We start from the raw sequence: 13,831 nt of genomic DNA, 5'->3' as shown, positions 1-13,831 counted from the left end.
ACACACACAGACACACTCACTGACACAGACACACTCACTCACTCACTCAGGCAGGCTCACCCACTCACACAGGCACACTCACACACACAGACACACTCACTCACTCACAGGCTCACTCAAACACTCACTCTCACACACAGACACACTCACTCACACAGACACTCACACAGACACACTCACTCACTCACAATGACACACTCACTCACTCACACACGTACACATAATCACACACACACACAGACACACATACAGACACACTAACTCACACACACACAGACAGACACACTCACTCACTCACACACACACGGACACGCTCACTCACACTCACACACACACACAGACACACTCGCCCACTCACATACACACGTACACACTCACTCACACACACACAGACACACTCACTCACACACACAGACATACTCCTCAACCACTCACACACAGACAGACACACTCGCTCACTCACACACATACAGACACACTCACTCACACACAGACATACTCCTCATTCACTCACACACAGACACACACACAGACACACACACACATTCACACACACAGACACAGACACACACACACAGACACACTCACACACACACAGACACACTCGCTTTCTCACGCACACAGACAGATACACTCAATCGCACACACACATAATTACTCACACACACAGACACACACACACACACAGACACGGACACACTCACTCACTCACACTGACACACTCACTCACACACTGACACACTCATTCACTCACACACACAGACACACTCGCTCACTCACACACACACAGACACACTCGCTCACTCACACACACACAGACACACTCGCTCACTCACACACACACTCCCTCTTTCAAACACACACACATGCTCACTCGCTCACAGACACATGCATACTCACTCACAGACACAGACACACTCATATACTCACACAGGCACACTCACACAAGCACACTCACTCACTGACAGAGACAGAAAGACTCACTCACTCACACAGACACACACACTCACTCACAAACACACTCACTCACTCACACTGGCACACTCAATCACACTGGCGGACTCACTCACTCACACAGACACACTCACTCACTCACACCGACACACTCACTCACATAGACACACACTCACTCAGACACACTCACTCACACACACATACACACAGAAACACTCACTCACTCACTCACACCGACACACTCACACACACACACACACTCACTGACACAGACACACTCACTCATTCACTCAGACAGGCTCACCCACTCACACAAGCACACTCACACACACAGACACACTCACTCACTCACAGGCTCACTCACACACTCACTCACACATACAGACACACTCACTCACACAGACAAACTCACTCAATCACACACACAGACACACTCACTCACACAGACACACTACTCACTCAGGCAGGCTCACTCACTCACACTGGCACACTCACTCACTCACACAGACACACTCACTCACATAGACAAGCTCATTCACTCTCACAGACATTCACTCACTCACACAGACACACTCACTCACTCACACAGACACACTCACTCATACAGACACACTCACTCACTCACACAGACACACCCACTCACACAGGCACACTCACACACACAGACATACTCACTCACTCACAGGCTCACTCACACACAGACACACACTCTCACTCGCACAGACACACTCACTCACACAGACACACTCACTCACACAGGCACACTCACTTACTCACACTCAATCACACAGACACACACACTCACACTCACTCACACAGACACACACTCACTCAGACAGACTCACACTCACACAGACACACTCACTCACTTACACTCACTCACACAGACACACTCACTCACACTCACTCACACAGACACACACTCACACAGACTCACTCACTGACACAGACAAACACTCACACAGACACACTCACTTACTCACACTCACTCACTCACACAGACACACACTCACTCACACAGACACACACTCACACAGACACACTCACTCACACAGACACACTCACTCACTCACACTCACTCACACAGACACACACTCACACAGACTCACTCACTCACACAGACACACACTCACACTCACTCACACAGACACACTCACTCACACTCACTCACACAGACACACTCACACACTCACACAGACACACTGACGCACTCACACTCACTCACACAGACACACTCACTCACACAGACACACTCACTCACACAGACAGACACACACTCACACACACACAGACACACTCACTTACTCACACAGACACACTCACTTACTCACACAGACACACTCACTCACACAGACACACTCACTCACACAGACACACTCACTCACTCGCACAGACACACTCACTCACACAGACACACTCACTCACACAGACACACTCACTCACTCCACAGACACACTCACTCACACAGACACACTCACTCACTCCACAGACACACTCACTCACACAGACACACTCACTCACTCCACAGACACACTCACACACACAGACACACTCACTTACTCACACAGACACACTCACTTACTCACACAGACACACTCACTCACACACACAGACACACTCACTTACTCACACAGACACACTCACTCACACAGACACACTCACTCACTCCACAGACACACTCACTCACACAGACACACTCACTCATACACAGACACACACTCTCACTCGCACAGACACACTTACTCACACAGACACACTCACTCACGCACACTCACACAGACACACTCACTCACTCACACTCACTCACACAGACACACTCACTCACTCACACTCACTCACACAGACACACTCACTTACTCAAACTCACTCACACAGACACACTCACTCACACAGACACACTCACTCACACAGACACACTCACACAGACACACTCACTCACACAGACACACTCACACACACAGACACACTCACACACACAGACACACTCACTCGCACAGACACACTCACTCACTCACACAGAAACACTCACTCACACTCACTCACACAGACACACACTCACTCACACTCACTCACACTGACACACACTCACACAGACACACTCACTTACTCACACTCACTCACACATACACACTCACTCACTCACACTCACTCACACAGACACACACTCACTCACACAGACACACACTCACTCACTCACACTCACTCACACAGACACACACACTCACTCACACAGAAACACTCACACAGACACACTCACACAGACACACTCACTCACACTCACTCACACAGACACACTCACACAGACACACACAGACACACTCACTCACACTGACACACTCACACAGACACACACAGACACACTCACTCACACAGACACACTCACTCACACACACACACACTCACTCACACAGACACACTCACTCACACAGACACACTCACACAGACTCACTCACTCACACAGACACACACTCACTCACTCACACTCACTCACACAGACACACACACTCACTCACACAGAAACACTCACACAGACACACACACAGACACACTCACTCACACTCACTCACACAGACACACTCACACAGACACACACAGACACACTCACACAGACACACACAGACACACTCACTCACACAGACACACTCACTCACACACACACACTCACTCACACAGACACACTCACTCACACAGACACACTCACACAGACTCACTCACTCACACAGACACACACTCACTCACAGAGACACACTCACTCACACAGACACACTCACACAGACACACTCACTCACACAGACACGCTCACTCACACAGACACACTCACTCACTCACACTCACTCACAGACACACTCACTCACACAGACACACTCACACAGACACACCCACTCACACAGACACACTCACACAGACACACTCACTCACACAGACACGCTCACTCACACAGACACACTCACTCACACAAACACACTCACACAGACACACTCACTCACACAGACACACTCACTCACACAGACACACTCACACAGACATACTCACACAGACACACTCACACAGACACACACTCACACAGACACACACTCACACAGACACACACTCACACAGACACACTCACTCACACAGGCACACTCACTCACACTCACTCACACAGGCACACTCACTCACACTCACTCACACAGACACGCTCACTCACACAGACACACTCACTCACATAGACACACTCACTCACATAGACACACTCACTCACTCACACAGACACACTCACTCACACAGAAACACTCACTCACTCACACTCACTCACACAGACACACTCACTCACACAGACACACTCACACAGACACACACACAGACACACTCACTCACACAGACACACTCACTCACACACACACACAGACACACTCACTCACACAGACACACTCACTCACACACACACACAGACACACTCACTCACACAGACACACTCACTCACACAGACACACTCACTCACACAGACTACACTCACACAGACACACTCACTCACACAGACACACTCACTCACACAGAAACACTCACTCACTCACACAGACACACTCACTCACACAGACACACTCACACAGACACACACACAGACACACACACAGCCACACTCACTCACACAGACACACTCACTCACATAGACTACACTCACACAGACACACTCACTCACACTCACTCACACAGACTACACTCACACAGACACACTCACTCACACTCACTCACACAGACACACTCACTCACACAGACACACTGACACAGACACACTGACACAGACACACTCACACAGACACACTCACACAGGCACACTCACACAGACACACTCACACAGACACACTCACTCACACAGACACACTCACTCACACAGACACACTCACACAGACACACTCACACAGGCACACTCACACAGACACACTCACACAGACACACTCACTCACACAGACACACTCACTCACACAGACACACTCACACAGACACACTCACACAGACACACTCACTCACACAGACACACTCACACAGACACACTCACTCACACAGACACTCTCACACAGACACACTCACTCACACAGACACACTCACACAGACACACTCACTCACACAGACACACTCACTCACACAGACACTCTCACTCACACAGACACACTCACACAGACACACTCACACAGACTCACTCACTCACACAGACACACTCACTCACACAGACTCACTCACTCACACAGACACACTCACTCACACAGACACACTCACACAGACACACTCACTCACACAGACACACTCACTCACACAGACACACTCACTCACACAGACACTCTCACTCACACAGACACACTCACACAGACACACTCACACAGACTCACTCACTCACACAGACACACTCACTCACACAGACTCACTCACTCACACAGACACACTCACACAGACTCACTCACTCACACAGACACACTCACTCACACAGACTCACTCACTCACACAGACACACTCACTCACACAGACACACTCACTCACACAGACACACTCACACAGACACACTCACACAGACACACTCACTCACACAGACACACACACTCACATAGACACACTCACTCACACAGACACACTCACACAGACTCACTCACTTACTCACACAGACACACTCACACAGACACACTCACACAGACACACTCACTCACACAGACACACTCACACAGACACACTCACACAGACACACTCACTCACACAGACACACTCACACAGACACACACTCACACAGACACACACTCACACAGACACACTCACTCACACAGACGCACTCACTTACACAGGCACACTCACTCACACTCACTCACACAGGCACACTCACTCACACAGACACACTCACTCACTCACACTCACTCACACAGACACGCTCACTCACACAGACACACTCACTCACACAGAAACACTCTCACTCACACAGACACACTCACTCACACAGACACACTCACTCACACAGACACTCTCACTCACTCACACAGACACACTCACACAGACACACTCACACAGACACACTCACTCACATAGACATACTCACTCACACAGAAACACTCACTGACTCACACAGACACACTCACACAGACACACTCACACAGACACACTCACTCACACAGACACACTCACTCACTCACACAGACACACTCACACAGACACACTCACTCACATAGACATACTCACTCACACAGAAACACTCACTCACTCACACAGACACACTCACTCACACAGACACACTCACTCACTCACACAGACACACTCACTCACACAGACACACTCACACACACAGACACACTCACACACACAGACACACTCACTCACACAGACACACTCACTCACACAGACACACTCACACAGACACACTCACTCACTCACACTCACTCACACAGACACACTCACTCACACAGACACACTCACACACACTGACACACTGACACAGACACACTCACTCACACAGACACACTCACTCACACAGACACACTCACACAGACACACTCACTCACACAGACACACTCACTCACATAGACATACTCACTCACACAGAAACACTCACTCACTCACACAGACACACTCACACACACAGACACACTCACTCACACAGACACACTCACACAGACACACTCACACAGACACACTCACTCACATAGACATACTCACTCACACAGAAACACTCACTCACTCACACAGACACACTCACTCACACAGACACACTCACTCACTCACACAGACACACTCACACAGACACACTCACACACACAGACACACTCACTCACACAGACACACTCACTCACACAGACACACTCACACAGACACACTCACTCACTCACACTCACTCACACAGACACACTCACTCACACAGACACACTCACACACACTGACACACTGACACAGACACACTCACTCACACAGACACACTCACTCACACAGACACACTCACACACACTGACACACTGACACAGACACACTCACTCACACAGACACACTCACTCACACAGACTACACTCACACAGACACACTCACACAGACACACTCACTCACACAGACACACTCACTCACACAGACACACTCACACAGACACACTCACACAGACACACTCACTCACACAGACACACTCACACAGACACACTCACACAGACACACTCACTCACACAGACACACTCATTCACACAGACACACACTCACACAAACACTCTCACACAGACACACTCACACAGACACACTCACACAGACACACTCACTCACGCAGACACACTCACTCACACAGACACACTCACACAGACACACACACAGACACACTCACTCACACAGACTACACACACAGACACACTCACACAGACACACTCACTCACACAGACACACTCACTCACACAGACACACTCACACAGACACACACACAGACACACACACAGACACACTCACTCACACAGACACACTCACTCACACAGACTACACTCACACAGACACACTCACACAGACACACTCACTCACACAGACACACTCACTCACACAGACACACTCACACAGACACACTCACTCACACAGACACACTCACTCACACAGACACACTCACACAGACACTCTCACTCACACACAGACACACACACACAGACACACTCACACAGACACACTCACTCACACAGACACACTCACACTCACATCAATATTACTTGAAATGTTTAATGAACAACAGATGCGACACCGGCCGTCTCCCTCTCCCAATAAATGTCATCGTTGCTCATTGAACTGCACTGACTGACTGTCAGCGAGGGACTTTTAACGATGAAGACGTACCTTGAGTGATCGCGGGGTGTGTACTTTGCACTGTAAAAGAAAACATAGGTTCACATCGTACCTGAGAACATCTTCAATTTCATCATAAGTAGCGAGAGCACTCTGACTGTAAACAGAACCTTGGTCACTGATCCCCATTAATCCGAGCTCGCTTATAGCAGAGCGACGAGTTACTTGCAGCCCTCGCTCACTGACATACTGCTCCTCCAGATAGAGCGAGGGTCAGTTGAGGAGGTCCGGGCATCTGATGTGGATGCCCCTTGGTAGCCTCCCGCTGGAGCAGTAACGGGTACAGCCCACCAGGGGGAGAGCACGAGTCCGACGCGGTTACACTAGAGGGATTACATCTCTCCGCAGGCTGGGGACTGCCTGTGAATTCTCCCAGGAAAGGGATGTCTGGCTGGCTCTGCTCAGCTCACTGTGGCTACGACCCTCACCAGGGGAAACTGTGCGGAAATGGATGGAAGGATGAGTTTACTCCCTGAGGCGTAGTCAATATTTTTGTTACCAGCAGGTCAGAGGGTTTAAACTAACCCTTTTGCTTCATCCTACTCATGAGTTGATTATAACAGAGCTTGAATTTAAAAGGGAGATGATATTCCAAACTACCCACTCATGCAAAAAAAAGTAAGAGAACAGTGCAACCAAAAAACAGAGCAAAACTCCGCTGAGTATTAGATATTAAGTGCTTGGTCAAGTAACAAGTACAGCCAGAGGGATAATATATTGGAGTGTCCAGAGGTTTGTTTACAGCCAAAGGGTCACATCCTACAGTAGTTGCTGGGTTCCTAGGGTATCTCACTGGAGACTGCGGTGTCGATTTGCAGTTCCCCGGTATCTCTTTGTTTGCAGCAATGTGGTCTTCTGGTGGTTTGCTTTTTCAAATTACCAAAAAAAGCTCAGATGAGAGAGGTTGCAGAAGAAGGAGAGCTGGGTTAATGCTGTTGTCCCTCTGGCAGCCTTTCTTTGGCTGTCCAAAATCCGGTATCTTCTCACCCAAGAGGTGGATCATGTGACCACTCCCTGAACGTTCCATCGACTTGGTGCCCCTATAAAGCATCATGCGTCCTTCATCAATGCAACGTAACAGCTTCTGTAGGCCACCGTCCATTGCATAGGAAAAGTATTACTTTGAATTCTAGATTCTGAACTAATTCAACTTCTACCACCTGCCATGTTAAGATTCGAACCCAGGTCCCCATTGCTTTATACTGAGTCCCTGGATTATTAGTCCAGCGACAATACCACTTACAGCCAAATTATTCTGAAAGGATGTTGAAATGATAAGAAGACAGGAACATGAGTCGGTTAACCAGCCCCTCAGCTTGTTCTGTATGGGCTATGGAGTGCACATCAGTGCAGAAGGTAATGAAAGCAGCAGAGTCCCAGTTGTTGACTTGCATTAACAGAATGAACTAACATTAATTCCCAGCCTCTATGAGATGTCCTAAGAACCAGCAAGCTAGCCTTTTGGTTATTGCAGTTAAAAACAATTTCAACTGATTTATTCTACCGCTTTAGTTTAATAGGGGAACGACTGTGCTGTATGAAGACTCACTTTAACCCTATATGCTCCACGGACTACAGCACTAGCCTCTCTGGGCTCCACAGATCACTGAAGTCCACCCTCCCTTCTTTCATTCCACCGAATCCTCCTTGGCATGTCCCCAGGGCTTTTCATTCTGCCGAAATTGTTAAATCCAGGATTATCGACCCTAGGATGTTATGCAGCCTAAGCAGAGATTTATCCTTTGATTTTTCCACAGTCTGTTCCTCTGTTTATCAGGACAAGGATCCTGCTGTTTGTTTTTCAATAGCACTCTTATTTTGCCTAGCCAACTTCAATAATCTGCACTAGTATGACTCTTGGGCCCCTCTCTTACTGTACTTCATTTTGAAATAAAATTACGTGGTTAGTATTGTCCCAGACCATTCCTTTTGCCACAACACACCACGCCGTTTAATTTCATCTCCCATGTCCAGTCCGTCATTTTTACATCTCACAGGGTGGACTATGTCACCACACTTCTATACTCGCTGCATTTTCCAGCTTGCTGTGATCTGTAAACTTTGAAATGATGTACTCTAACCATTCCAGTCATGCACTTTTGTAGGAAGATTACAGGCAAGGACTATTTCCTAAATGGGGAGAGAATTCAGAAGTCTGGAGTGCAAAGGGTCTCGGGAGTCCTAGTCCAGGATTCTCTTAAGGTTAACTTGCAGGTTGAGTCGGTAATTAGGAAGGCAAATGCAATGTTGGCATTTATTGCGAGAGGACTAGAATATAAAAGCAGGGATGTGCTGCTGAGGCTTTATTAGGCTCTGGTCAAACCACATTTAGAATATTGTGAGCAATTTTGGACCCCGTATCTCAGGAAGGATGTTCTGGCCCTGGAGAGGGTCCAGAGGAGGTTCACGAGAACGATCCCAGGAATGAAAGGTTTAACATATGAGGAACGTTTGAGGACTCTGGGTCTATACTCGATGGAGTTTAGAAGGATGAGGGGGGATCTGATTGAAACTTACAGAATACTGAAAGGCCTGGATAGAGTGGATGTGGGGAAGATGTTTCCATTAGTAGGAGAGACTAGGACCCGAGGGCACAGCCTCAGAGTAAAGGGAAGACCTTTTAGAACAGAGATGAGGAGAAACTTCTTTAGCCAGAGAGTGGTGAATCTATGGAATTCATTGCCACAGAAGGCTGTGGAGGGCAGGTCATTGAGTGTATTTAAGACCGAGATCGATAGGTTCTTGATTGGTGAGGGGGTCAAAGGTTATGGGGAGAACGCGGGATAATGGGGTTGAGAAACTTATCGGCCATGATTGAATGGTGGAGCAGACTCGATGGGCCGAATGGCCTCATTTCTGCTCCTACTTATTATGGTCTTATCTCGTATTATGGATGTGCTAACAAGGAGGAGCGCTGCGTACTGATCCTCGAGGGAGGATGTGGCAGGGGTGGGGACGAGATGTGGATAATTCTGCAATTCACCCAAGACAGTCAACACAGCTCTGAACCCATTTCGAGGCACCCACCTGCCCTTTCCAATCCCATTTTCTATTTATTTGCCTCACCTGCGACATGGGTGTCACTGGCAAGGCAAGAAGGATGTTTGCCATCCCTAAATGCCTTGCTTAGGCTACTTCAGAGGGCAGCTAAGAACCAACTGCATTGCTGTGGGTCTGGAGTTACCTATAGGCCAGACCAGGCAAGGAGGGCCGATCATCTTCCTAAAAAGAGGGGCATTAATGACACATGTGGGGGCTTTTATGAAAATGGTTTCATAGTCACAATGACTGAGACCAGCTTTACTCCTAATTTACCGTTGAACTGAGTCAATCACATTACTGTGGGGCTGGTCTGGAGTCACATGTCAGTCACACCAGGGGAAAACAACAGATCTCCTCCCTTAGAATTAGTGAAACCAGTACAACAACCAGCAATGGTTTACATGGTCATTATTATACTTTCAATCCCCGATTTCTATTGGAATCATATTTTACCATCTGCCGTGGTGGGATTCGAACCCAAGTCCTCAGGACATTACCCTGGCTCTACTAGGGCACCAGGCTGGTGATGATATCACTCCACCACCATGTGGCAACTCTTCAATTGCTGTTTGGCAGTCTACAGTGGGATAGCCCACAACCTTCATCACCCATCTCCATTGCTTGGTCAACGAAGTGACCCTGATTAATCAAGCACCAATAGCCTCCTCTGCCATGCCTTGGTGCTCAATTACCAATCCATACTTTGTCAAATGGCCGTGGATTATTAACTGTAAATATCTCCCCAACAGGGAGGTCAGGATGCTAGGAGGTTAAACCATTGCACAATGTTAGCAATGTCCCAGGACCCTGCCCTCTCTTTGGCAATCTAGTTGTGTGAGGCCCCTTGGGGAAGAGTGACCATAATATGATAGAATCCTTCATCAAGTTGGAGAGTGACGGAGTTGATTCTGAGACTTGGGTCCTGAAAGTTAATAAAGGAAACCACGATGGGATGAGGCGTGAGTTGGCTATGATGGACTGGGAAACGTGACTTATAGGGATGACGGTGGATAGGCAAAGGCAAACATTCAAAGAGTGCATGGGTGAACCGCAACAATTGTTTATTCCTGTCCGGTGCAAAAGTAAAACAGGAAAGTTGGCCAAACCACGGCTTACAAGGGAAATTAGAGATGGTATTAGATGCAAGAAAGTGGCATACAAATTGGCCAGAGAAAATAACAGATCTGAGGATTGGGAGCAGTTTAGAATTCAGCAAAGGAGGACCGAGGGATTGATTAAGAAGGGGAAAATAATGTGCGAGAGTAAGCTTGTAGGAAACATAAAAACTGACTGTAAAAGATTATATCGATATGTGAAGAGAAAAAGATTGGTGAAGACAAATGTAGGTCCCTTACAGTCAGAAACAGGGGAATTTATAATGGGGAACAAAGAAATGGTTGACCAACTAAATATATACTTTGGTTCTGTCTTCACAAAGGAGGACACTAATAACATTCCAGAAATGTTGGCGAACAGAAATGTTAGTGACAGGGAGGAACTGAAATAAATCAGCATTAGTCGGGAAATGGTGTAGGGGAAATTGATGGGACTGAACGCCGATTAATCCCCAGGGCCTGATAATCTACATACCAGAGTACTTAAGGAAGTGGCCCTAGAAATAGTGGATGCATTGAGGGTCATCTTCCGAGGTTCTATAGACTCTGGAACAGTTCCTACAGATTGGAGGGTAGCTAATGAAACCCCACTATTTAAAAAGGGAAGTAGAGAGAAAACAGGGAATTATAGACCAGTCAGCCTGACATCGGTAGTGGGGAAAATTCTAGAGTCCATTATAAAAGATTTAATAGCTGCACACGTGGAAAACAGTGGCAGAATCAGACAGAGTGAGCATGGATTTATGAAAGGGAAATCATGCTTGACAAATCTAGTGGAATTTTTCGAGGATGTAACTAGTCGAGTTGATGAGGGGGAGTCAGTGGATGTGGTTTATTTGGACTTTCCGAAGGCTTTCAACAAAGTCCCACATTAGAGGTTGGCGTGTAAAATTAAAGCACATGGGATTGGGGGTAGTGTATTGAGATGGATAGAAAACTGGTTGGCAGACAGGAAACAAAGAGGAGGAATAAATGGGTCTTTTTTCTGAATGGCAGGCAGTGACTAGTGGGGTACTGCAGGGATCGGTGCTGGGGTCCCAGCTAGTAACAATATATATTAATGATTTAGATGAGGGAATTAAATGTAATATGTCCAAATTTGCAGATGACACACAGCTGGGTGGGAGGGTGAGCTGTGAGGAGGAAGCAGAGATGCTTCAGTGCGATTTGGACAAGCTGAGTGAGAGGGCAAATGCATGGCAGATGCACTATAATGTGGATAAATGTGAGGTTATCCACTTTGGTAGCAAAAACAGGGAGGCAGATTATTATCTGAATGGCTATAAATTGAGAGAGGGGAATGTGCAACGAGACCTTGTTGTTCTTGTACACCAGTCGCTGAAGCTAAGCATGCAGGTGCAGCAGGCGGTAAAGAAAGCAAATGGTATGTTGGCCTTCATAGTCAGAGGATTCGAGTACAGGAGCAGGGATGTCTTGCTGCAATTGTACAGGGCCTTGGTGAGCCCACACCTGGAATATTGTGAGCAGTTTTGGTCTCCTTATCTGAGGAAGGATGTGCTTGCTATAGAGGGAGAGCAGCGATGGTTTACCCGACTGATTCCTGGGATGGTGGGACTGACTTATGAGGAGAGATTGAGATGATTAGGATTATATTTGCTGGAGTTCAGAAGAATGAAGGGGGGATCTCATAGAAACCTATAAAATTCTAACAGGACTAGATGCAGGAAGAATGTTCTCCATGGTGGGGGAGTCCAGAACCAGGGGTCACAGTCTGAGGATACGGGGTAGACCATTTAGGACAGAGATGAGGAGAAATGTCTTCACCCAGAGAGTGGTGAGCCTGTGGGATTCGTTACCACAGAAAGTAGTTGAGACCAAAACATTGTATGTTTTCAAGAAGGAGTTAGACCATCCATTCTTAATTAGCACATTCGTTTAGATAATAT

At 47.6% G+C, this 13,831-nt stretch overlaps 1 protein-coding gene across 1 annotated transcript in view; it reads right to left on the bottom strand.

Annotated features, from left to right (window-relative positions):
• The window catches only part of LOC121274993 (Fc receptor-like protein 2), a 75,631-nt gene extending 66,762 nt beyond the window's left edge, over positions 1–8,869 (bottom strand). Inside the window, exons 1-2 of the mRNA XM_041182388.1 lie at positions 8,648–8,869; positions 7,759–7,788 (exon numbers count right to left, since the gene is read on the bottom strand). Coding sequence (XP_041038322.1) covers positions 7,759–7,788; positions 8,648–8,869 — 252 coding nt within the window. The remainder of the gene's footprint in view (positions 1–7,758; positions 7,789–8,647) is intronic.
• Between the last annotated feature and the right edge of the window lie 4,962 nt (positions 8,870–13,831).

Source organism: Carcharodon carcharias (genome assembly GCF_017639515.1).
Source record: "Carcharodon carcharias isolate sCarCar2 chromosome 39 unlocalized genomic scaffold, sCarCar2.pri SUPER_39_unloc_7, whole genome shotgun sequence".
Classification (NCBI taxonomy): domain Eukaryota; kingdom Metazoa; phylum Chordata; class Chondrichthyes; order Lamniformes; family Lamnidae; genus Carcharodon; species Carcharodon carcharias.
Note: the sequence above shows the minus strand (reverse complement) of the source record. Positions and strands in the feature narration are given on the sequence as shown.